General features: G+C 41.6%; 1 protein-coding gene across 22 annotated transcripts in view; it reads left to right on the top strand.

The window, feature by feature from the left end:
* Positions 1-25,689, top strand: part of LOC311444217 (uncharacterized protein) — a 195,058-nt gene that overhangs the window by 6,495 nt on the left and 162,874 nt on the right. For 2 of the 22 annotated variants that reach the window (XR_014697745.1, XR_014697746.1), the window contains one exon: positions 151-420. The exons of 15 other annotated variants lie outside the window; for them this stretch is intronic. Coding sequence is in view for 1 of the 7 variants with exons in the window: in XM_084535187.1 (XP_084391313.1) it covers positions 23,475-23,598; positions 23,771-23,815 (169 nt within the window). In the remaining 6 variants the exon portion in view is untranslated. 5 more of the 22 variants (XR_014697741.1, XR_014697744.1, XM_084535187.1 and 2 more) reach the window with 5 other exon arrangements.

Raw genomic sequence — 25,689 nt, 5'->3', positions numbered from 1 at the left:
CCCTCTACATCTTTAATTAATCTGCAATGTTATTATCACAGGTGTTAGGCTCTTCTGTGTCTGTACGGTCATCAGACAAATGAATAACCAGTGTAACCTTGGCTTTGAATATCTTTGTGTTTACCAAGATGTCTTTATTTTTATCTGCAGAAAGTATGGGAGGAGGTTTCTGAGGGGGCTGTTTCCTTCCACTTTCTCCAGCTGGCACTATTTGATGTGGTGTGCGTTTGTGTATCTCATGTGCATCCCCTTTTCACCTGTCAGTTGGGATCATATTTCCATGCCCTGGTGAGTGAGTTGTGGGAAGGCTGTCACTGTGCTCTGGGACAGTCTTGCTTCCAGCTCAGGCATCTTGGAAACACAGATCTGCAGCACCTTGCCCTGCTGGGCCTTCTCTCTCTCTCTCTTTTTTTTTTTTTTTCTTTTAAGTCCTTGGAAGCACAAGAACTGTCTTCAGGCCCACACAGGATCAGATGGGTTTTTCTTGTGAGGTCAGCAGTGTGAAGATAGATGTAAAACTCTGCACTTTTCTTGTCTGCCTTGACAAAGACAGCTCCATGAAAAAGTGTTGCACTCCCCAGAAGTAGGAGATGTGAAGAATGGGGGAAGAAAAAGGATTTGTCCAATCTTTTCCAGTAAATCATTGGAAGAGTCGGATAAGTCTTCATCTCTGAGCCCTTGCATTTTCTGTTCAGTACTGTTAAGTGAAGTAGCTGGAATGTGTGAAGAAAGAAGCCTGACCCCCATGTCAGAGCTGATACAGGCCAGAAGTATCCCTGTTCTTTCTCTGACAGAGTTAATGGTTCCTGATCTCCTGGGCTGGCTGCTTGCCTAAGCATCTCTGTGGTGCTACGGTGTGGGCTCTTCCTGAGTGGCCTGGTGCTAAATAATTCTGTCTTGAAAGGAGAAAACAAAACTAGTAGGGATGTTTTAGCAGAGAAGCGTGCTGTGCATGCATTTGAGTTCACATTGGAAGTCCCAGTTGGAATTTCTACACCTGTGTGTGATTTGTCTGGATCACTTCCCTTTCCTAACAAAGAAAAGGCAACATTGCCCTGCTGCTTGTGAAGCACTCTCCTGGCAGCCCCATGCCTGTTCAACTTGCGGAAGTCCAAACTATAGGAAAAGAGGTGTGTGCTAAGCTTGCTGCTCACTACCCTGCTCTGAGGACAAGGTCTGGATCCCCAGGAACTGTGGGGAGCTACAACATTCAGGTATATTTCCTTTGTGACATAGACCAAGGCTTACTGAAGATTCCTAGTATCAAGGTTTAGCAGGAGCTGCCATTTCACACTGCCAGCCAAGAGTCTGCATATATGCAATATAATTAACACCAGAAATTCTGACTCCTGAGGCTATAGGGTTAAACAAATGTGTCCCCATTAAACTTGAATAATAAGAGGTTAACTCATTAGGAAAAGAACACTCTTGATGTGCTTAATGGAGGAAGAGAATGTTAACTCTTACAGTTCCTTGCCAACACTCACATTAGTTTAACTTTTGTTTGAATGTTAATCTTTCTTCTGTAAGATACTTTACAAAATCCCCCAAACAATCTCCTGTGTGTTTTGTGTGAATCATCTTTGATTTCCTGATTATTGGTCTGCTTGTCTCCTTTAGAGTCTTTAAAAATGTCTTGTTGTGGTGAAGGTTGTTTGTATTTTTAAAAATAACGTGCAATGAAGAACTTCTGCAGAGCAAAGGTAAATCCTGAAAACTGCCCATTTGAATGTCCAGTAGCAACAACTTGCACGTCTGTGTCTTTCCTGTTTTATTCTTGCATTTCTTGAAAAAATGTGGGAAAGACCTAGAGGTCCTATGTCATAAGCAAATGGTCTGCAAATTAACATTTTTCATCAAAGTGATTTTAATTGTAAAAGTGCACACACAAAAAAATAAAGACCTAATATTTCCCATTCCAAAACCAGTTAACTTTTTAACAGGTGTACCTTGCTCATAAACCTCTGCTTGCAGTTGTTTTGGGCCAAGGACTTACTGGATATGCTCATCCCTGTCTGGTCATAGAGTTCAAGGCTCACTGACACTCAGCAGTGTAGAATGGATTTACCTGAGTTATGCAAAAGATGCCAAATTCAAAGGAAAACAGATGCTATATACAAAAGTGAATACAGCCAAGGCAGAAGCTTGAAAGTCTAATAGTACTCTGACATCAGCAAACCCTATGCTTGTAGCTGCAGAAAGCCTTTGGTGTTCCCCAAATGCTGTTCTCTATAGAAGAGAGCATGCATTCTTGCATGAAAATATAAATCTGGTGGAGCTGATTACTTTTTTACCTTGGACAGTGATGGAAGTAAGCAAACTTCAGCTCCTACAGCCATTTTGTCCTGTTCTACAGCAGTGCTCAGCAATGAACTCATTTGGGTGCTGTTGCCCAGCAGAATTGTCTCTGGGAAGTGGGAGATGTCTACTTCATGTCTGGGAGGTTCTCCTGGAGCAGCTATCCTGTTTTCAGGCATCCTCAAGTGTTGGAGTTCTTTTAAATGGGGTAAATCTGGGTCCTTTGGAACTTCTGATACTATGAAGACAATAACCCTATTGCAGGTCATGCTTCTGCCACAGAATGATTAATTTAAGCTTTTGCTTAGTATGATATGATTACACTATTCATTTTTTGCAGTTTGGCCCAATCAAGGGAAAAAAATAAAACGATTATTTACACAGTTTTTCTAGAACTTGACTTTTTTTTTTTTTTCTTCTGAGATTACTCTTTGAAAGAACAGAACAGATTTAACTGAATGATCAGTTCTTAATAAGGTGAGAGCAGAGATCATCAGATTCCTCTGTAAACAAATAGGATAAGTAAACAAATAGCAAAAGCTTTCTGCATTGTTACTTGCTTTCTGCATTGTTACTTGCTTTCTGGGTCTTCCACAGCAAACGTTTGGATATCTTTGGCCATGTACACTTTCAACTTTATAGTCATTAAAAATAAATAAATCTAGGGAGGGTTTTAAGTTGAGGGCCTGTGGGAGGAGAAGGAGAACCCCACCTATCCTTGACATTTGATGAATTGCTCTAGAAATGAGATTTGCTTATGGAACAGCTACATGTTTGAAGCCCTTTAGCTGGGAACAGCTCCAGTCATGAGTGGAAAAGACCAAGTGTAGCCTCAGACTATGTTATAATGTTTTTCATGGCAGAAATAATTTATAATGCATGCAGCTGTGTAAGCTCAACAGAATCAATTATGGAACATTTTATTTTGTGGATCACCTGAGAGTAGCGTATCTTCCCAAAGCTTGTAGAGAAGAGATACAAGAAGTCTGGTAAATGCTTTCAAACAAGGATGTTTCCAACAGCAAATAGTAAACCAGTGACGTCAGCCAAAGACAGGAAATCAATGTTTTGGCTTCTGCATCCTCCATGGCTGTGCCTCTTTCCTGCATGTGGGAGCATGCATATATCTGGAACCTTATAAATAATCACACCAATGTTCTCCGTGTGGTGTAGAGGTTGTCTTAGAGTGACTAGCTTCTGGGATGTATAGGTGCTTATCATAAACACTTGCATGTTCTTCGAAAAACTAAAGAACCTATTTTCAGTGGTGTCCCACAAAATGAGTCTGGAAACCCAAGCTGTTCCATATGCTGCAGCAGGGTGGAGGAAATAGCACCTTTTTTTTTAAGTAACATTTTTGTTGAGTTTACTGTCTGTTATATGGACAAATTAATCTCCACATTTGTAAGGTGTTTCATACAAGACTTCTGTTGCAGCAGCTGAAGCATTTAGATTTTTGTCTTTATTTTTATTGGCCTGGTTTCCACTTTAACAAATTCACAGCTTGTGAGCTATTGCTGGAAGATTCAAATGTGCAAACCATTAAAGGAAGCTCTAAGCAAGCCATCCTTTTAATTTGTGTTCTGTCTTTGCTACTAATAGTGTGTAACATCTGACAACAGTGATGCCTAGAGCACCAGCTCCTGTTGAGACCCATTGTACTAGGTGCCATGCAGGTGGGAGGGAGAATTCATGCCTTCTGGGGTCTTGAGTGGGAATGAAGTGAGATGAGCTGGGGAAATCACCATGGAGGGGAAAGAGAAGAAGTGACTTGGTCACACAGCAGATCAGAGACAGAACAGGGAGTAGAATTAGGTCTCTGATAGGATATTCAGTTGCATCTAAACTCATTTTTCATAGTGCCTTGAGGCAGACTAGGTGACTACTTACAGTACTTTTTTGTCCCATTTTATTATGAGCCCGTGGATGGAATTAGTTGATATCTGCTAATCAGTGAGTGCAGACAAGGACAAGTCCCAATGAGGCTCACCTCAGCTTTCCTCGGGTAAACTTAATGCTGACCATGAGTCTTCCTTGTTTCCGTCTTCCTTGTTTCCGCTGTCCGCTCAGATGTGGTGCCAATCTTGATCAACTTGGAAGTTTTGAAAACTGAGTTCAATTAATTTCATCATAGAGACAAGCCCTCTGGCCATGCAAGTTTGCAGGGAGAGTCACAGAAAATAGGCTTGGATAACTACCTGCATTTCTCTGGAGTCACTGAAATCATACCCATTAATTCATAACCTGAAAATATAAACGTAAAGGTGATAGATGTGGTAAAAGAAATTGAGCTACTCTTTAACAGAATGCCATGATGAAACTGCTGCAAGTGGAAGTGCTGAGTTCTTGATATGAAACAGTCTCTCCTAAAGATCCAACACATTAATAATGATAAACAGATCTTCCAATGGATATTGATTTAAGGGGGAAAAAAAGGTGGATTAATACAAGCATTCATCTTCACTGTCAATTTAATATCAAGATAATTTTATTTGATAGTTCAATGTAATAAACTCCCCTTTTCCTTAATACATATTTGGGAAAAGCAGGCAATATTGTAATACAGTAATTAGCCATATTTGCCTTTACTATGTGTGAATAAGATTAATATACTAGAGTGTTCAACCTAATTGATCTATTATGTGATAGGGACTTGCAACCAGACTGCAAATTACAGTTTAACCCCCCAAAGGGCTAGACTTGTTTAGAAAATGTGCGAGTCTTTAAGAGATAAAATTAATAGAACTGATGTTGACCTAAATATTCAGTGTTATTAATTGTATCAGTGGATTGTGCTGCTTTTATGTGCAACTAGGAAGGCAGTGTGTTTAGAAAGAAGCAGGTTTATGACAGCAGTGGGAAGGGTGGCTAACAGAAAACATGACAATTACTGCAAACCAGGTTTCCTGGTTAAAAAAGTGATTGTCACAGGCCCTTAAAATTGCTATTCCATGTGGTTGTGATTAAACAAATCATCCGTGCAGTGTGTTTGGAACATAATGGCTCTGTGGGAAAAAAAATGTAAATCAGGTTTTTGTATTAATGAAAACGGTTTAATATGGTTTTAATGACCCATTTTTCAGTCTTCACCAGAAAGTAATTACCAGTTAGATAGTTAGTGCTCTGGGCTTTGTTCTGGCTCTCAGAACTCCTTCAGCCAGTCACCCGGGGGAGTCCTGCCACGCTTTGCGGGCAGCCCTGGGCTAGTGACCCAGCAGCAACCGGGCCCTTCTCTGCAGCTCCCCGCTTCATGGTGCGTGGGGACAAGTGGGTCTGTGCCTCTAGGCTGTTTATTGCTGATTAGACCAGGGTAAACCCATACAGAGACAGCAGCTGCCCCTGCAAACAAAACTAGGGAGACCTGGATATACCTGTACTTATCGGTGAAGAAGGTCAGGGAATGGCTGCTGCAAGGCTGAATGTCTGGGCATGGTGGCAGGATGGGGAGCAGTGCACTGAGCACGGGTGACTTGGCTCCCAGGGAAGGTGCAGCCCAAAAGCATACCATTGACAGGGACAGTTGGCAGGTTCAAACAGCCCAAATTTGCTCATCTCCAGCAGAAATGAGGGAGGAGCAGAAATGCTAGTCACTGGGGAAACAGACCAAGACTCAGGATTTGAGTGCACTTGCCCACCCAACCTAGTAAACCCTGTTGGCTTCCTGCTCTTGTGTAAAGGAGCAAGTTTTGAATCCAAATGACTGAGGTCTTTGCACCTTTTTAATTCTTGGAAAAGGCTACCAGCCAGTGGCATTCATTCAGATAGGGAATTACTGGATTAGTTTTTGCTGTGATGCTGTACTGTGTTTACACTCTAAGAAGGATGCTACAGCAGGTGCAGAGCAGCTGTGAGAGCATGTAAGATGCTGGTAGACACCTTTGGATCAAACAAACTAAGGTTCTGTAGGATGCTCATAGTTTGCACCTACTTACATAGGAGCAGATATTTCATAATAGAATGCTTTTTGGCCCTGTGAAGAAAGGCATAATGCAGCCCAATTCCTTGAGGTAGGAATATACAGACTCAAAAAGGTCCATCTTTCATATCAGGAGTGCTTAACGCTGGAATCCTGTGCTGAGGAATATGGTGAATTCATTGCTGTTCAAAATTTCAGTGTCAAGGCAGAATGTTTTCATCTGTAGGCCCACTTGCAGAGACTCAGGATATGCTCATCCTGTTGCTGTTGGATTTTGGGCAAGAACGGTTGTGAGAAATCCTTTGTGCTGCTGTTAGAGTGAAGGCTGGGCCATCATGGTGGTCACTGGTTCCATGTGAGCATTCAGAGCTTGTCTCTCTGAACCTTCTGGTGGAGAGAGGGCCAATTCTACCTCACAGTCATATGGACACAAAAATAATGAAGCTTAACGTCCAGGTGAAATATACAAGTTGCTAACTCTCTACTTTCTGGATGTTGCACTGGATTGGGGGATTTTTGTGTGCTTGTCTCTTCCTTGGAAGCAAAAGCAGGAACCTTCCAGGTGTCAGATCTGCCACTACTAGTAAGAACCGGTAGGCTCGCCCTGGATGTTTATTGCCTAGTACCCCACCTCAAGCAGTTCCTGCAGTTGAAAATCTGAACGGGTGGACATATGCATAGCTCTGTGCAACAGTAGCTGCTTTGCCTGCAGGCTGGTATGGTGAGACATCACAGCAGCCACGCAGCACGGGAGGACCTGCAGAAGCTGTGCAAGTTGTTGCTGTGGCTGGCTGGACGGGAGGCATTGGAGCTGGCTGATAGCCTGTGAGGCAGCTGTAATATTGGGCTCTCATAAACGCATGGGAAAAGACGAATTTTGGCTTTATGTCCCTAGTCCTTCCATCCAATGGAACACATCAAAATGTGTGTGTGAGACCAGTCAATATACAGGTGTGAGACTGTATTCAATGTTCCTAATGCTGTTGAAAAATAAAGTAGATTGAGGGCAGTGGGTGAGAACGGAAGGAGATTTTGAGGGAGGGAAGGATCCTTCGGACTTTATTTATCCATTGTAAAGAAACATATGAAAGTAAACAGAAATCGATTTTCTAAAAACTCCTCCCAGGTCACCTGTGAGGGAAATAATGTGACACAACTCAATGCCATGCACTGCAGATTTTATCAAGCACATAAAGAAACCTAGTGCTTTATTTTTATTTTTGAAGTGGAAGTGGTTCACAAGGTATACCGGGGAGATGATTCAGTGCTTACAGCTGTGACATGTCACAGTCTCGTAAGCTCAAAGATGACTGTCTTTATTGTGTTTTCCTTTTCATCTTCCAAACTTTGAGCCCTTGTGTTCCTATCATTTTCCCTTTCCAATGTGAAATAAGGAGCATATTCTAAACAATGAATGGTGTTCTTTTGATAGATGCTGTAATAAAGAAACACTGACTTGGAGAACAGCAGATCATAGCTGTCCACAAAGAAGTACAGAGAGGTGCTAATCCTTTTGGCATGGCACTGTAGCCATTGCTCCTGCTGGCTGATGGAAAGCCAACAATTATGTTTCTCTTCTCATGTAACAGGGACAAAGGAGCTTCCCTTAGCAGCCCATCTCTGCCCTAATTTATGTTGCAGCTTTATAGGGAAGGGAGCAAAAGTCACTTTAGGAGCTATTGAAGGATGGCTTCCTCTTTTATAGCTCTTGTATGTTTTTGGCAAGTGAGGTAGAATACATTTGTGGGGCACATCAATGACAGCAGCCTGCAAAGGGTTCGGGAAGGACCTAATCACCTCCTCAGTGGTAGCACAGCTCCAAACAGGGAAGGTAGAAGGCACCAAACCAATGGAGGGCTGCCCTGCACATGGGATTGCAGACACAGTGGGGTTGTCCTCTGCAGAAAGAGCCAGGTTAGGTGGCTGGAGCCCAGGGTCTGTGGGGCTGCATGTTGGCTTGTGCTTTGTAGCAGGCTCTTACTGAGGCAAGTCCGTTCCCCACAGCTGCAACAGCCTTGGGGGATAGCATCCCAGGGGGCTGCTCACCATGTTGCTGAGCAAAGGCTCTGGGGACAGTTGCCCTTGCTCATGCAGACAGGTAGCTGCGACTCATAAAGGGCTCAGTGCCCTGTGTTGCCCCTGGGAACTGCTGTGTGGGTCCTATTTAGAAGTGCTTTGTGATTTGGATGTTTTTTTCTGCTTCAAACAGGATGACTTTTGCTGTTTTGTTGTGTGTTGAATGAGATGGCAGCTCCCTGCTGAATGCTGTGCTGTGATGGGGGCCTTAAGATGTGTAACATCTGTGAAGCAGAAGTTATTAAAAGAAATTTTGTGGGGATCTTTCACATGACTGGTAAGAATACATGGTCAGATAAAAGCTGACTGACCCTGACTGGACATCAGTACTGCTGGGTGGGTGGAAGCCCACAAGGGACAAAAAATTCACCATGGGTAGATTTTTATTATTTTTTTTTTCCTATGTGTGGCTCAGGGTGAAGCAAGGACATGGCAGCAAAGAGCCCTTGATGTAACACAGCAGGGATGGGGCCTAGAGGTGGCACAGTGCTGTACTGAGCACACATAGGGTGAAGAAGTCCTTCCAGTGCCCAACTGGACTGTGTTGCTTGACACTGGGTTGGCCTGGGAGGCTTATTATGGTCGTAACAGAACAGTTAAGAGTCGACTCCTGTGTGATTATTATTACAATGTGTGCTATGTTTTTCAACTATGAAATCTTCTCATCTTGTTCTTCCCAAGGGAAGAACAAGGGCTTCCAGAAAGATTTTGTGAGTCTCCCTGTGCCAATGTCTCATATTAGGGAGGGAAGTGCTCCGGTCAAGGGTTGACTTTTTGCTATTGAGTGTAGCAGTATTTAGATCATAATGGCCCCAGTTTCTGACTGAAACCTCTCTAGGCTTTACTGCGCCATGAGGAAAAAGTAATGAGACTGGCCAGAAAAAAAGCCCCAGGAATTTTGATTTTTCTAGCAGACAGAGCTGCACAGAGTCCCCCATCCCTTAAAGACTGGCGTGCGTTGGAGTATTTCCATAGCCAGTGGGTGACTGAGCGTAAAGTACATGGTGAGCCTCTGCAGAACGAGGGTTTAACTCCTCCATGACCTGCCAGCTAGAGCTGTGCTTGGTTCATGAACAAACCAACAGTTGCTGTAACCAATGCGATGTCCAGCCACATTAAAGCAAAAAACATGTTTTTCTTGGGGGTGGTTGCTCCTACTGGCAGTGCTGTGCCCTTGTCTCCCTGACATGCCAACTGCTTGCTTTGTTGGGACTACCAGATTTTGTCAAAGACACCTAAAATAAATGTGCTAATGCCTGAGGATGGTTGGTAGATGTATTTCTAGGCTCTCAGTCTGGAAACCTCTTTTGACTTTTCCATTCCTTTCTCCTCCCAGTCACAGTGACACTTTCTTCTCAGGAGGCTGCATTCAACCTTTTATTTGCCACGTTAAATTTTGCTTTGTCAGTCTCTGACATCTATCCCTATGTTAGGCTGTTTATCTCATCTCTCTGCTTGATGGCTAGATGTTTGGGATAAGCTCTGTATTTGTAAGCCTCGGGGAAACCAAAAGGCAGGGATCTTAATTATTGGCTGGACAGTACTTGATTTATCTTCTTCCTGTCATTTTGATCATTTTATCTAATACCTGCTTTCTTTAAAAACAAATGTTGGGGAGGGTCAGGCTCTGAGCTAGAACCCAGTGCTGTGGCTTCATGGGACTGCTGCACATTCCTAGGCTGAGGACTCCTCTCACAGCTAGTGGTCTCAGGGGCCCTGCCTGTGCCAGGTTCAACATGCTCTGTTCTGCCCATGCTCCCTTGAACATGGTGTGGGAAAAGCAAGGAGTGAGTTGCTGTGGGCAGTGATGTGCAGAGCCTGGGGAGGGTGGAGGTTTGGTAAGCTCACAGGGAGTGTCTGTTCTTAATCAATGTGAAGATTTTTACAAATTGGCTTTTTGGAGCTGGGAGATGGTCTGGGGAGATGGGGATCTCCTGCAAGCAAAGCCCTGTGTCTTCCTGAGGAGGCCTGCTCAGCTGCTGTCTTAGAGGAGCTCAGGGAGTTCTGGAGCAGCTGTGTGGGAGGAGAAGAGGGATTTGTGGTTGAGCTTCTGGGAATTAAAGAGTTGAAATTGTGCCAGCCAAAAATGAGATTCCTTTAAAACTAGGGTGAAATTCAAGCCCCACTGTAGTCACTGACGAATTTGTTTTGGACTTCAATAACATGAAGACTCCTTCCCATCGCTGTGGGGAAGGACTTGGAGGTATGTCCAGTGCAGTGTTTGCTGCTGCTGCTCTGTAGTATGAGCACCTTTATAGAAAAAATGTGTCACAGCTGCAGTGCCAGAGCACTCAAACTTGTATGCGCATATTCAGACAACACAGGAAAAGCCTGGGGGTGGGGGGTGTTTGTAGGGTTAAACTCCCTACACTCCCTTTTATAGTCAGGAGAGAGTGTGCTAAGAAATGGACCATTCCCTGGCTTTAAATGTGGCTTTTTCTTTGGAGAGAAGAATCTTTCATCTCCCCAGGATGGCATGACCTGCCTGATCTGTTGGTGCAGTGGATGGTATTATAAATACTTCTCACCCATACAGAGAAATCAAATAACAATTAAAAGGAACCAAGTAAAAAGACATGAATCAATTCTAGTAGAATAACAAGCATTGCACAAATCTCTGTATGGGGTTGAAACGTGACTGCGCGCACACAGGTAAATTGATTTAAATACTTTTTTTTTTCTTTTGTCTGTAATGTATGATTTTTAATCATTAATTGAGTACTTTGGTCAGGAGATGGTGCTGTAAATATGTCCAGTTGTCTTTTACACTTCTCTAAGCATCCCTAGTGTGATGTCGTATTGAACTCTGAAAGCAGATTGCCCTGAAGATCTGTTTTGCTGTGAGATATGCGTTCTGCAGCTGTGAGAAAATGAATGAATTACATGGTTGAGGAGCTGTCAAGCAGTTTTTGTACCTCAGATGTGGTCTCCTGGCAATTTTCTATCACCTGACCTTCCCTATCAGTGCGGGTATGTCCCATCCTTTGCCCTCACCCTGCAAAGGATGTGCTGTTTGGGCAAAAAACAGGCAACCAGTATCAAGCCTCAAGCACCAAGTCATTGTGCCAACTGAAACAGAGCTATAGCAAAACTCCTTTTAGCAATGTTAGCTCCTGCTGACAGCAGTAATATCTTGTCTCATCTGCTTGAGGTGGCTTGGAGCATACCCAGTCAGGAGAGCTGTCTGCAGACATGTTTTCACAAAGTTTTTTGTCTCGAATCTGAGACCTAAATGGAGAATTTAATAGTTTTGGATCTGGTGTGCCCACACAATGATTCCTGGAGGAATGCTAGAGTGGTAACAAACCATTAATGGACTGCTCTTCATTGTCTGTAATTTATATGGTCTTTATTTAATAAATGTCTTTTTCGTACATTCTTAACAGTAAAAATTATTCAATTTAAGTGTCTGGTGAGAAAAGCTCCAAAAGAAACTGCAGCTGACTGGCAATGTATATGTGACGGTATATATACATATGCTAATGGACCACTGCCAGGCCATCTAGTATTTCTGCTTTATAATGCCAAGAAAGAGATAACAGTGTTGGGGTAAAGCACTCTGTTTCAGTATTTTCATGTGGCAAAAGCTGGTCATGGTCAGGCCTTGGCTCTTGCTCTCTGACTGTATAACTTTACCTTGGCTGAATTGGCCTAGTGTTGTATCTGGCAGCCTGATGAGTGGGAAACACATCCTGGTTTAGCAGCCCAACCAGTTTATAGTATGAGGGGGATCCTTGTGTGGTGGGTGATACCACTCTGAATATGAAAACCTTTTTCTTGCTGGCTTGGTCCATGGAGCTGATGGTGGACTGCCCATTGTCAGCAGTGCTGGATTTTGGATTTTGGTGGCAAGTTTGTAAGCATTGCTGTCTTAACTTGTGCCTTCTGCAGAAGGGATCCGTTGCTCAGCAGTTCTGATGGAGCCTTTTTGCAAATGCATAGTTAATGACTAGAGTGGAAAATACTTTAAATTCTTTTTGATAACTTCAAAAATGTTTTCAGTAGCAGCTGAGTTGTCAGAAAATATTTACATAAGTGCATCTGTGAACCTTGCTACAATATCTTAAGATCTGCAGCAGCTTTGTCACTTCCTTACAAATAGCTGTGAGCGATCTATTATGTAAAAAGGTTCAGTTTAATTTACAGGAAGCCTTACATTTTTCTCCAAGTACTATGTTTAGTTTATCTTTTTTTTTTTTTTTTTTTTTTTTTTTTTTTTTAATGCTTCTTTGTAGCATTTGAAGCATTATTTTTGTAATGCTTCTCTATGGAAGTCTGAATGATTTGTAGGGAGCTATAATACCTTTTATTAGGCTGGCTGACCAGGGGAGGGAGAGGAGATGTGAACAATCCTTGTAGAGGTGAGTTGTTCTCGAAGCCTGCCTTTGGCACACCAGACCTAACACCAAGGTGATGCTGGCAGTAGGTTAACTCAAAGTTGAAACTTCTTCTATGAATGAGCTCTGAGGTGATAACAGAATCAGCAGTGCCTGGAGGAGCGCTCTTTTCACCCGCTGTGGAGCTTGGTGGAAGCCTTTGGGGCTGGCAATGGCTGCTCTTGCTCAGCACCTGGTGCAGGCAGTTCTGGCTGCTCTGCTGCAAAGAGCAACAACCCGGAGAGTTCCTGCTAACCTCAGGGCAGCTTTTGGAGGGATATTATTTCATCCAGAAAGCTCTAGGTCTTTGTGCAGAGGCTTTTGAAAGAAGAGGCAGCATCTTTATTCAAAAGCCTGACATTCATGCCAGCTTAATGCTGTTTTCTAAAACTGCTGTTACTGCTTGAAGTATGTGTGTGTTTTGATTCTGAAACAAATGGCTGACGTTAATGTAAATTGGCTATTTACATTAGCTAAGCTGACTTTTAATCTCTTCCCGGCTCTTTTAACTTGAGAGATAAAGCTGTCCCTGGGTTGAATTGGACGGAAACAACAAAATTGTCTGAAACTTGCATCTGACATTGTTCTGAATGCAAGTTTTATATAGACCCTAACCACTCGATATCTTTAATTGTGTTATGTAAATTTGACCTACCCAAGTTGCAAAGGTTCCCTGAACAAGGAGAGGCTTGTTGGCATATGTCCTTAATCATCTGAAAACAATCAGGGACATTTCCTGAGGTTGCTTTGTTCTTCTCCACTGTAATGTGTATTGTGTGTGGTCACGTTCTCTAAGTGTGTGAAGCCTTGCTCACACTGTGGGAATTTCTTCTTTCTCTATCTCCATTGCTGATGTAACCAGCTACTCAGACATATTTCTCCCTTAAGTGTAAAGCTAGAGACAATGATAATAATGGGACCAATTATTTTTTCCTAGTATAGTGTCCCAGATCTGACTTCTCCAGAGAGAATACAATGTTTTTCTCTTTTTATATTATTTTTCCTCCCAAACATTAGATGATAAATTATCAAGGAGAAGATTGAGAGATGAGTGATCTTTCTCTCAAACTTAGTAGTATCGAAAAATTACATGCTGCTATCCAGAAAATAACTAAAATAACACAGAAAGGAAGGTAGACTTTGAGCTGCTGCAGCACTCCCAGGAGAAAACGAATGTATTGACAGAAATTTCTGTTAATTTTCAAGTGTACTTTCATTCAGCAGAGGATTAAGATAGCTATGTGGGGATGCTGATACTGAATAGCAGTTTGCATAGGAAGAGTGAGTTTTCCAGAACTACTCTCTAGAGTTAGTTGAAATTTCTCAGAAAAATGTTTGCTAGTCTTTGAAGAAAATTAACAAGAAAATGTTCTATTCTTTAAAAAGGAGAAAACAAACTTATATTTTTTGTAGGTGGTGGTTTTTCTTTCTTTCTTTCTTTTTTTTTTTTTTTTTTAAAGGCTTGTCCAAATAAAAATTCTGCAAATTTGATTTTATTGAGGTAGCAATTTAAAATATTTGTTTTAGGATTTCTTGCTGAAAAGCTAGACAGTTGTCAGAACTGATAAAGTTGAATGTTAGACATTACCCAAGAAATTTTCCTGTACAGCTTCAGTAATGCAACATAGCTTTACCCTTCCCTAATTTGCCAAATATGGTGTCTAGCACTATTATGTAACCCTATCTACTTTTCTTCGTAAAAACAGAGGAAGTAAATTTACCCTTTCAAGAGTGAAAATCCATAGAAATAAATGGAACTCAGTGATTTAAAACTCAGTGATTGTAACTGGGCTGGGAGAATGGCTTAATGCCACCAGTGAAAATAATGGTCCACTTGCGTGCACTTCCAAAATATTCAACGTAATCTCAGTTTCTGATACTGTTTTGTTTGACTCTTACTCCCCTAGGTCCCAAGAGCTGCAGTGGGAGGCACTTCCCAGTCTCTGCTCAAGATGGAGGAATGAAAATCAGTTCTCTTAAGAGTTGAATTCAGTGTTTTCTCAAACATGTTTAGCTTTTTGCTCTGATTGCTATGGTGACTTCCACGTTAAAGTAGTAGTAGCCTGGTCTGCCGGGAGAACCTTACACCCTCCTATACGTTTGACCTTTTATGACTAGTTGTCTTCAAACAGGGCCAAAAACAAAGCTCTGATCACGTATTGACAGCAAATCAAATTTGATTGCTGTCTTATGAAGGTAAAGCTCACTGTATGGGAGTAGCATTCAGTCTGTATTTTCTTTAAAATCACTGGAAGAATTTGCTGCAATTCAAGCAATTCTTGGGTTGTGAGAGGCTGTTTTCCAGCCTAAACCCATCCAGTTTGGCAAGATTGTATTGCTTTCCCCTGTCTGAAAGTATCTGAACTTCATTATGATTTTTCATTCTCTTCGTCCTGTACAAACTTCACAGTTCCCCAGGGTATAGCTTCCTGTCTAGCCTTCTTGCTGTGCAAATGTCATCCTCCACCTCGGCTTTTCTATTAGGCCCAGGGTTAACTCTTCTAAGGTTGCAGTTTCATGTCGTACATTTTATCAGCTGCTCTACATGGGTGAATTTGCTCTCAGATTAATTTTAGGCTTAGAAAGCCTAATATAGTTCTGTGCACTTTCAGAGAACTTGCATCCCTCCTGTGTTTTAAGTCCTATTTTTTCTCTAATTTTCTAAGATAAGAAAACATTTTCAAGATTCCTGAAATGTTGATTTGGGTTCAGATATTAAATGGACTAATGTTTAGGTAGCTTCTTAAGTGTGTGATTTCACAGCTTATTTTATACTGTGAGATGAAGTGGGAATTTGAAGCTACTGGCTGGGATAGTTGTTAAGATACATAAGATACATAATTTTTCAAGGTACGTGGCTTGTGCTGCCGTGTTTTTTTTTTTTTTTTTTTTTTTTTTTTTTTCGCAGAAAGTTTTGATCAACTGAGTTCTTAGTGTCAGGCTCTTGGGCAACATAATAGCTGCTCTTAGTCTATTCCCAGTGGTTGTAATTTTTTTTCTAAGTTGTGACCAGCTGTGAATCATAATATCGCTGCTGCTTATACTTGCATGTAATATTTTTTTTACATGCCTGTTTAAAGATAGATGTCAGTGCTCTGAATTTGAATATGTAAGTAATTTGTTTTTATTAGGCCAATCCTTTGACTCATCTTTCTCTTTAGCAAAGCCTTTTTTGGGCACTCTCATTTCTTCATGCAGTAAATGCTGTCCCAGTTCTTTGCGCACCACCAGCGTTTGTACTTGTACTCAGTGGCCAGATCACTTCTGAGCTCTCTTGCCTGAAGTAACTTTTCAAATAGTAACACAGAAGCAGAAGTCTTTGTATTCCCTCTTGGGGGCTGTCCCAAGGCACCCACTCTCATTGTAGTCTGTTGTTCTTTACAATTCAGCCTTTCATTTGGACTCTTTAGGAGAGGGATCCTTCCCTCATTTGGCAATAATTACATGGCAATACACAATTAAACTTGGACTTATGGAATGTAAATTATCAACAAGAACTTTCAAGTACTTGCATCCTTACTTCCCGTGTACTACACAGTTCAGACCAGGACTCCCCTCCTCTCCTCTTTCTCCTCAAGTTGCTGTTGTCTGCCCTTTGTATCTTCTTTCCATCTTCTGTCTCCTCAGCTTCTGTACCTCTTGCAGCAAATTCCCTTTCTTCACCTACCAAACACCTTTAGTTTTCTGTTTAACATTACATTTTAATCTTTGCCATTTTTGAGCTTCTTCCCCTTTTAATGTCCCTACAGTTAAAAGCTCTCACAGTGTCTTATAACCATGTCCCATGTTTTACTAACTGCATAAATCTTTTCAAATAAATCCTTTACACTGGCCTACAAAATTAAATACCAAGGTAGAACTAAAGTATTCCACTTAGAAATGCACTCCATGTGTCATAGGAGTTGAACGTGAATTGAATACAAATGATTCCATTGTGGCTATGTAGCATCTTTTGGACAATTTTACTCTTACAGGAACCTAAAAGTAATGGTAGAATGAACAATAGACAAAGCATTTTGCTTTCTCATTACATAGAAATAATCATGGGTACTTGTTTGAAGCTTAGATGTTGCTGCTTAATTAAAAATGGTTGAGTAATGATGTGTGGATTAAATCAGGGGATGAAGACATGAGAATCTGGGTTCAATTCTCTGATCCGCCATTTCATTGAGTAACTTGTTCAAGTTGCTGAATCTTCTGGTGTGCCACTTCCCCTTTATAAAAAGGGGACAACAATACTGCTTTTATCTTAGGTTATGAGGCCTCTGGGGTAGAAACTGCCTGTTACTTTGAGCGTGTGTAGTATTAAGCACAATGGGGTCCTCCTCTTGGAGATAATAACAACAACATGTGCAACATTCACATAACACAATTTATCTTTCATCTTCCAGTGCACTGGATTTCCCAGATTGCCATGGTATTTTCTTTTTGAGATGTGAGAGATTTTTTTTTTTCCTTGCAAGAATGCAGACATGCTTTTTGTCTTCCAATCTTCTTGCTTTCCAGAGGAGGGAGGTGTGGGGGGTAAGCATTGTTGGTATAGCGAACATTTTTCTGAAAGATATTCTTGAGGAGGCTGTCAAGATGTCATACCAGTTTCCAAACAAACAAACAAAATACATCCCAGTAAGTGAAAGTATGTGTGATATACAGGTAGAAATGCTTCTGAATTTCATGTCCTATGATGCATCACATGTTGAAGAACAAGCCAGAAAAATTATCTTAAGTATTGCTGTATTCCCAGGTAAAGTATTCAGCTTATATTTATATATATATTTTTTCCAGTATTAGGATAGGAACGGCCTTAGAAAATAAAAGGCTTTACAATGGGGGAAGAAAGTTATTTTAAATTTTGGGAGGTTTGTCAGGTGTTATAGAACAACTTCAGTTAAGGAAAATGACAATTGTATGAAGGAAATATTCTTGAAGATCTCCCAGAGAGGATCAAATAGGAAATGCCAGACCACGCCTAAGTTGCTGCTGGCCAGATGTCTGGTTTCTGGCACCGTCCATTGCAAAATACTTCAGAAGGAGATGTGAGAGCCCCCAGAAAAATTGGGGAGTTTTCCTGGTTGAGTGTCCTCTGGGTTTCAAGCCATGACAGGACACTGTGAACTTAATAAGATGAGACATAATAGTCACAATACTTGGTTATATATGAGTAGAACTGTTTAACATACATGTGTTTGCATGTCCTGGAAAAACAGAAGTCATCACTGTGTAGAATAGGAGAATATAATTAAATAATTGAGAGTTTCCTCTATTTAGTATATATTGCACAAATTAGCATGTTTAAGTTCTCTTCTCTGATTTTTCTCAGGAATTTATTTAGGCTAAAGTTAGCAGCAGTTCCTAAGCTGTCCTCTAGATTTGTACCCTGACTGCTCACAAACAAGGCTACTGGACTCCTCTCTTCCAAAGCAGCATGTACAAATGGAGGCTCTTCAAAAAAGGTGTGCATCCTCTTTGAAAACGTAGCTGACAGCTGTATGATTTCAGCCCGTGATGAACAGTGCATCAATGCTGAGCACAGCTGCCCAAAGAGATGTGCCATTATGCGCTATTATTGGAATTGGCTGCTGGAAATACAAGCTATGACAGAGCACCACAGCAAAGCAGCGTGGTGTTTTCATGCAGAAAGGCAGATTCCATCACAGTCCCGGACCACAGTCAGCAAGCATTAGACTGCTGCTATTGGGTAGAGTCATTCTAGCCAAGACACAAGGTTTAGCAGATGTTTAGCAAAAGGTTCCATTCTTCTTGCCACAGACACATGTGGAGCTGTCAAGAGTCTAGTAAAGATTTTACAAGTTTTATAAGTCATAGTTTATTGAGCTTGGGAAAGAATTTAATATGGCATCATGATCTTGGAAGCTGTTTTTTTTTTTCTTTTCTTTTCTTTTTTTTTTTTTTTTCTGGCATATGTTTTATTTTGTTTCTAAAGGTAAGCTCTACTTTTGTGAAAACTAGCAAAAGACAAGCTAAGTAGATTTTGTAAACATTGCTTCTATTTCTCTTTGGAGTCTATTCCAGTTATGTTTTCTTAGGTTATACAATATTGTTTTCCTCTGAGGGGTGAACTACAAGCAAGCCTAATCAGCATTTTGAAGCAGCTTAAATCTGGCTTAACTTGCTCAGAAGAAAGTTCTTTACCAAGTCTCATGTCTGTGGAATGGCACAAATAAAGGGAACACAATTTATCAACTAGTGTTAGACATGGAAAGTGATATATTTAGATTAGGAGTTTATATGAGTGAAGGACTTCTTAGGACACAAAACAGCGCTGCATATCACAGACAGCATTTGTAGAGAGGGATCCAGTTTGTGCAAGAAGATGCAGCTTGTGAAGTCAGTGCTGTTTCTATCTATTGAGCACAGAGCCTACTAACAAAAATAAAGAATTAAGTGTGATAATTTTATAATAGCTTTTGAGGTTCAGGCTCTAGTATGTCCTACTATATAAAGCCATCTTTAGTGACACTGAAGTGTCTCACTTCCCATCAAAATTCTGTTGATTCGGTGAACTCCTATGAAGTTTACTTGCCTGCTTGCAAGTGAGCTGGAGCTGCCTTTCATGGATTTGGATGTGAAACAGAAGCAAGGGACCAAAGGGGTATTGTAAGGGATTTATAAAAGTCGTAGTTTAGACGCACAAGGATACCAAGCACTTCTACTTTTTACATACCCTTCACAAATACTGTTTGCTTTCTCAGTACTCTTCTAAATAAACAAGTAGTGCAATCACTGTTTTAGAGCTTGAGACACTGAAAAAAAGGGTTTGTTTCCCAACAGGAGAGTGGATGTAGGGCTTAAAACCCCTGATAACTGCTCCTCTGCTCTAACTGTGACGCTACCATCTTCCTTCCCTCAGAGCTTCTGCGGAATTATAAGTAGGCATAAGGCTTGTATAGCACATGGAAATGTATTTTTCTCACTGGCATAGCTGAGAACAGCAGCTTGTTCAGTACTCAACAGTTGTGACAGGGCTGCAGAGATGGAAAAGGAGGGGTTAAGAGACCTGCTAGTACTGTCTCAGTGTGATGTGACTGGCACGCTCGTGTGGAAAAGCATTAGCACTTCTGCTCTCCTTCGCATATGTCAGTTCTCAAGGCACTAACACCACAGAGGAACAATGATGTTGATTGACATAACCCTAACAGAAACTGCTGGCAAAAATAGCTAGCTGTGGTACTCTGTTTGTCAGTGGATGCAAAATCTGAAAAGGTCCAAGTAAAAAATTATAATCTGAAAATCTGAATCTGATCCACTAATTAGCATTTGAGAAACAGGATCCCCAGTAAGTGATTCACACTGACTGGCAATGTGGTGGGTTCTTCCAGCAAAACCCAAGGCAGGACCAGCTCTGGGGTGTGCAGAGATGGAGACGAGCTCTTAGGGAGCATGATGAGCTGTGCCAGAGCAATGCTTCATAAGGCAGGGGGCACAGTGAGGAGAAACACTGGAAGTCAGATATGGCAGTTCAGTGGCTGAATTGTCCTTGATTTAGGGTCTGCCTTTGTTACATTTCCATTGTTTCCCTAGCCATGGTATGGTGAATGAAGAGATTCTCAAGAGATCTACTGTCCATCCGGTACATGTGAGTAACTCTCATTAATGTTAATGGGAGTTGTATGTGCTCAAAAAGTGAACAGACTCCCTTGTGATGCCTTGAGAAGGAAGACTGATATCTAAATGATGTGTAATTATTTGTGCAAATAGGATATGTGATGTCTCTGTTAAGTTGTAGTTGTTCAGAGAATCATCCTGGTAACATTTCTCTTTAGAAAAAATGACCACACAAAATGTGGCAGACTATTAATTTCTGCTCTGTTTTACATAAACTCTGTATGTTTCTTTCCTGTTTTCTGAACAAAAAATAGTATTCCTTTTGTTTCCCTCCCCTGGCAAAATATCTTTGAAAATAAGTGTTTGCTAGAGAAGAGTAAAGGAAAGGGTCTGTGTCCTGAACTGCTGCCCTTCAGGAGGATAATTAAGAAAATCTGGGAGCTCTGGTGTAGCTGAACATAAACTTAGAAAGCTGAACATAAACTTAGAAAGCATAATTGTGTCTTTTTTTTGTGGGGGAGGTATGGGGATGCGAACTTATGCAACTCTTCCACCTTATGCCTAGTGGAAGGAGCAAGGAGTGCCTTGTTTGTAACACACCATGATACTTGGAAGAGGAGCTGGAGGAGGAGGGTGTCTCTTCTCTGATGTTGTGTTGCTTTGTACAGTGGTGGTCTTTATGTAGCCTATAGCACTGTGGGCTTTAGGAGAATGTGAATGATAAATAATTGTGGTTATCATCTGTGTAAATCAGGAAAAACAATCTTTGGAAGCTGTATCTTGTGAAAGGACCAACAGAGAGATGGAGAACCTTCTATGGAGGAGGCAGTTTGTTTTTTGAGTACATAAAATCTTAGAGTCTGAAGTGAAGGCATGAACTGAAGTTACATGTGCTGGGATTTGGACCAAAGGGCACTCTTAATTTTACAAAGTGCGCCTTCTGGAAGATGCTCTTCAAACGTAGCATCTCACTTGAGTTTTAGTAGTAGCTGGTATTGCCGGTAGCGAGGTTGGTTCCAGTTAAAACTTTATTCTATTTTCTAAGACTTGTGGAGAGGGGACTGTGGCCCTGGTAGAAATAACATGGCAACAGGCTGGTAATCAGTTAGCTCCTGGTATAATACTCCGAGGAAAATAGTTCCTCATAGCTGAGCATGCAGCTTAGCTCTGAACTGAGGAAGTTCAGCAACTTGGCAGCTCTCCGAGCATTTGCCTACCTTATTGGGGCAATACTGAAGACAGTTCCCAGTATTTATCAAGTGTTAGGGTTGCATTAAATCAATCACTTAAGTTTGCCTATGCAATTGTCAGTGAGCCCCCTTGTGTGAGCCATGAGCAAGGCTCACATGCCAGATTTCTTTATCTAACAGGATTGGTATATATGGGCTGTGTAAGCACTCATTGCTTCTCTATTCTCACTCCACATGTGGTCTTGTGCCTTGCTACAGCATGCCATGGAGATCCTGGACTGTGGACAGTTACTAAGTTTTTTTCTTTTCAAATGCTTCTGGCTTGTAAACACTCTGCAAGTATAAATCTTCATGCCAACACTGAGCTGAGAGGATAACACAGCGTGTAGAAACAAGGGAGTGGAGATGGTGCTAACCCATGGGGATGTCCAACAGAATGTGTGTGACCACAGAATTGTACTAATTTGTACTCTTGGTATGCTCGGAGCAGATCCCTCACTGGTCTCATTTGCTTCTGTGAGTACTCAGCAGTCCTGCAAATTGCTTACTGTGTTGCAGATAGGTACACATTCTGGTAGTCTTCAAACCACTTTTTCTGTCCAGTCTTCTCCCAGAAGTAGAATTTCTTTGGTCAGAACCCTATTCTGCGAAGCATCTACTGACATTGTACAGTCTGTACTGTCATTCTGTTAACGCTTCTAGGCTCTTCATGCTATAGGCCTTCCAAGGTGCAGAAAAGCACTCTTACTCTTCATTTCCACCTCCCTCTGTCGCTTCAAAAATAAGGTGCAGGTCTACTGGAGGAAAGGGAACTGCCAAGTCTGAAGCTGCTACAGCAGAGGGAGTCGCTCCAAAACTTAAAAGTAATTGTAGTAGTAACAATAATACATGCAGTTAACAAAACCTTATGGTAAAGATCAACTCTGTGGTGGGCAAAGTGGCTCCTTGGCTGGAGAGTGGGTTTGCTTTGCAGTCCAAGATGATTCACTTACTTGAACTGGAGACAGCTGTATGTCAAAACAATCTTGTGTGAAAATTGTTATATAGCCAAAAACACATTGTCTGAGTATTGTGAAAAGAGGTGCCTTCTGATTGCTGTAAGATGACTACTGCAAATTTCTAACACTTCATAAAAACTCTCCCACTTTGTTGCTTGCCCTATACTTGAATAGGGATGGATCAGTGAAGAAGTTATTTAGAGTCTCTGCATGGCTAACATCAACTCTGGAAAGCCCTTCAGCATGCAGCCAAGTTAAACAACAATGTTAAAGTATCACAAGCAAATTGATCTTAGTGAGAAAGATCCTAGTGAGAAACCAAGCTTTCTAGGATAGAGTTGGCACCTTTTGGCCATGGCACTTCTGAGTCAATGTAAAGCTGATCTTTGCTGACCTTTAGCTCAGTGCGTGCTCTGACTGTGCTCAGGCTGCTATTAGGCATGTGCTACTCAGCTGAAGCACAAGGCAAATGTGACCAGAAGATGTTACATGCTTTGCAAGGAATAAACTTCTTGGTTGCAGTGCAGTTGTATGAAGTCAGGATGCACGCAAAGTGGAAGAGCTACTGACCCTCATCCTTAAGGATAAAAGCCAAAATCTCATTAAGGATTGTAGGGTGGAAACTTGCTTGGCAGTGCGGTTTCTGGCGCCTGCACATTCAAGCCTGATTAGTTTCAGAGATGGGATGCTAAGCAAGCCTAATATAGGGGATGGTAAATCCTATATCCTTTGCCAAAACAAGCAAGGCAGATGAAGCTGTCACGCTTTGTCTTTTCTTCCTTCTCTACGAATTGGATAGGTCCTAAGGAGCACAGTCTTCCTTTCTGCGGAGGCTTCAGCTGGCTGGTGTCGTTAGACTTACAGCTGATGCCCCTTGGCCAATCATGCATTGCTGATCACCATTCAAGGTAGGAGACAAAAGAGAGAGCTTAGCAGTCAAGAGGATACTGATGAGAGGGGAAATTGCTTATTTGAAAGCCTTTTTAAGCACTCTTCTCTTTCTTGACAACAACAGCGTTTATCGCTCTCCTTTTATCCCTCTGTATCGCGTCAGGCGCTGTCCGTTTCGAAGAGCTCCTGAGCAAGCCGGCTTCTCTCTTCGCTGCTCTCCTCTGCCGTGTGTGCCCCAACGAGAGGGACTGGGACATCTGCACGGCCAGTTGCTCCGCTTGGCTGAGGTGTGAGCGGTGGCCAGCACACCTTGCCCCTGGAAATGATGTCAGCTGCGTGGGTTTTACATTTTGTTAAGCAGAATCGGGATGAGGGTGAAAGAAAGAAATACTGAAGAAATACACTACTGTGTTTTGAAATATGTTGACTACCTGTAATATTGTCTTTCTCTTATCACAGAAACCAGCCTGCATGCTACAATTGTACAGCTGCGTGGTTAGCTAGAATATCCCGGGATTTATGGAAACTAGTTCAATTGTTCCTTCACTTCTGGCTGCCTATGGGTGAAGTTTACTGCCGGCAGTTAACATTGCTTGCATGCCATTTGTCTGATACCAATGGCAAAGTTTAGACTTCAGGTGATGCAGCTGCTTTCACACTTCTGCTCCCTTCCAGGTGTTGGTCAGTCTTTCACTACTTCCATATGATTTTTTTAATTTGTATTTGGTATCGTAAAGGCCACAACCCCAGTTTGAGGATTTATCTGCAGTCCTTGTCTCCCAGAGAGTTTGCTGTTGTATGGACAGGTGAGCAGTGAATAGGGCAGGGATGAAGTTCCTTTAGTTTTACGGGTGGGGGTCTGAGGCACAGGGAAAGTAACTCTTCAACAAGCTGGCCAAGAATACTGGGGCCAGCCTCTTAGAAATAGGGCAGTGAGCAAGAGTTGCAGCTGAATGTGATCAATAGTGTAATCATCTAGCTTCTTTCTGCAGTGGTGAAGTGCAGTGTTTCAGACTTTCAGATGCTGTCACTTCCATCTGACTGCCTTGTGACCACCCTGTCTTGATGCACAGCTGTGCTAACTTGTAGTTGTCTGGACACCCATGTGTTACCTATGATTTTTTGTTCTGCTATCATGGAAATGGATCTCAGAGTTTAAATTGGATTAACCATCAATTCTTGGATTTGAATGCTTTTGTGTTTACTGTTGACAGTGCCAGTAACTGTTATTCTGAAACACCGTGACTCAGTGAAGTCAGTGCTTCATTCTGAAATCTTTAACTGAAATGTTTCATTAAAATTTCCAAAGCTAACCTGCAATGTTTTGTTTCTGAACAGCTATTACATGCCACTTCATGTGGTGTGTTACTCTGTAGGAGTGTGAGTTGGGAGACAACCATCCTTGTTCTTCATGTACGATCGGGCCTTGGATGAGACTGTGTCTCCCATGGGGCACCACAGATCAGTGGGTGTGTTGTTGGGGTGCAGGACCAGAGCCTAGATTTGCCGACCTCTCTTGAATTACAGCTGTGAGACTGATTGGAGAAATGCACCTCAATGTATGGACAATGCCTGAGCAAAGTATTTTACACTTTCCAAGTATCACCCTACCTTATTTTAACGTTTTTACAGCAACTACATTTTTCATTGGAAAATGTTCCTAGTACTTCTGCATAGTCCCTACAGAGCTATGAGAGCTTGCCCCTGTTATAGAAGTAGAGATCCTTCCCATTTTGAAAGGAGAATATAAAATGTCATAATTGAAATCCTGGTATTGATGTACTAAGTACAAAAATGTCTTAGGTCAATAAGTGTGGATTCAGAACTGTAACACTCTCAAACTGTTTCTTGTTGTGCACAGAAAGGACTCAAAATGACATTTTTATCAGTCAGTGAAAGCTTAGTTTAATTGGCTGCAGTCAAGATTCTGTATTGTTCTGCGTAATCTGAATTAAACATTGGTTTGACTGCAGATGTGGCTTTATCTTCCTTGAAGACATAGGGTGCTCCGTCAGACAGTAGCATCAGCTTTGAAGTTAAGTTATTCATAGCTCAAGGATTGATTCTGACATTAACACTGTTTCCCTACACTTCTCCTTGCAAGCACATCCCACCAGCCCATTCCTTCAGTTCCTCCTTTAATATTAATTTTAAATGTCTGCAGTTTCATAGCAGAAAAAAAAAAAAAAGCTCCCCTTCCCTCCGCTTCCACTCTGTGAATAAGATTGAAAAAGCAAAATTAGAGGGATTAACAGCAAACGTTACTTGGTATGCAGTAACTTCTTGCTCATGTTTATAAACTACCAGCTATTACCTGCCTTAATGTAAAGAAAATTGTTTTGCCATTTGTCTGTGGGCAGGTTCTGTCACTTAACTAC

Source organism: Aythya ferina, assembly GCF_964211825.1.
Source record: "Aythya ferina genome assembly, chromosome: 13".
Lineage (NCBI taxonomy): Eukaryota > Metazoa > Chordata > Aves > Anseriformes > Anatidae > Aythya > Aythya ferina.
The sequence above is the reverse complement of the archived record's forward strand: the minus strand, read 5'-3'. Positions and strand labels throughout refer to the sequence as shown.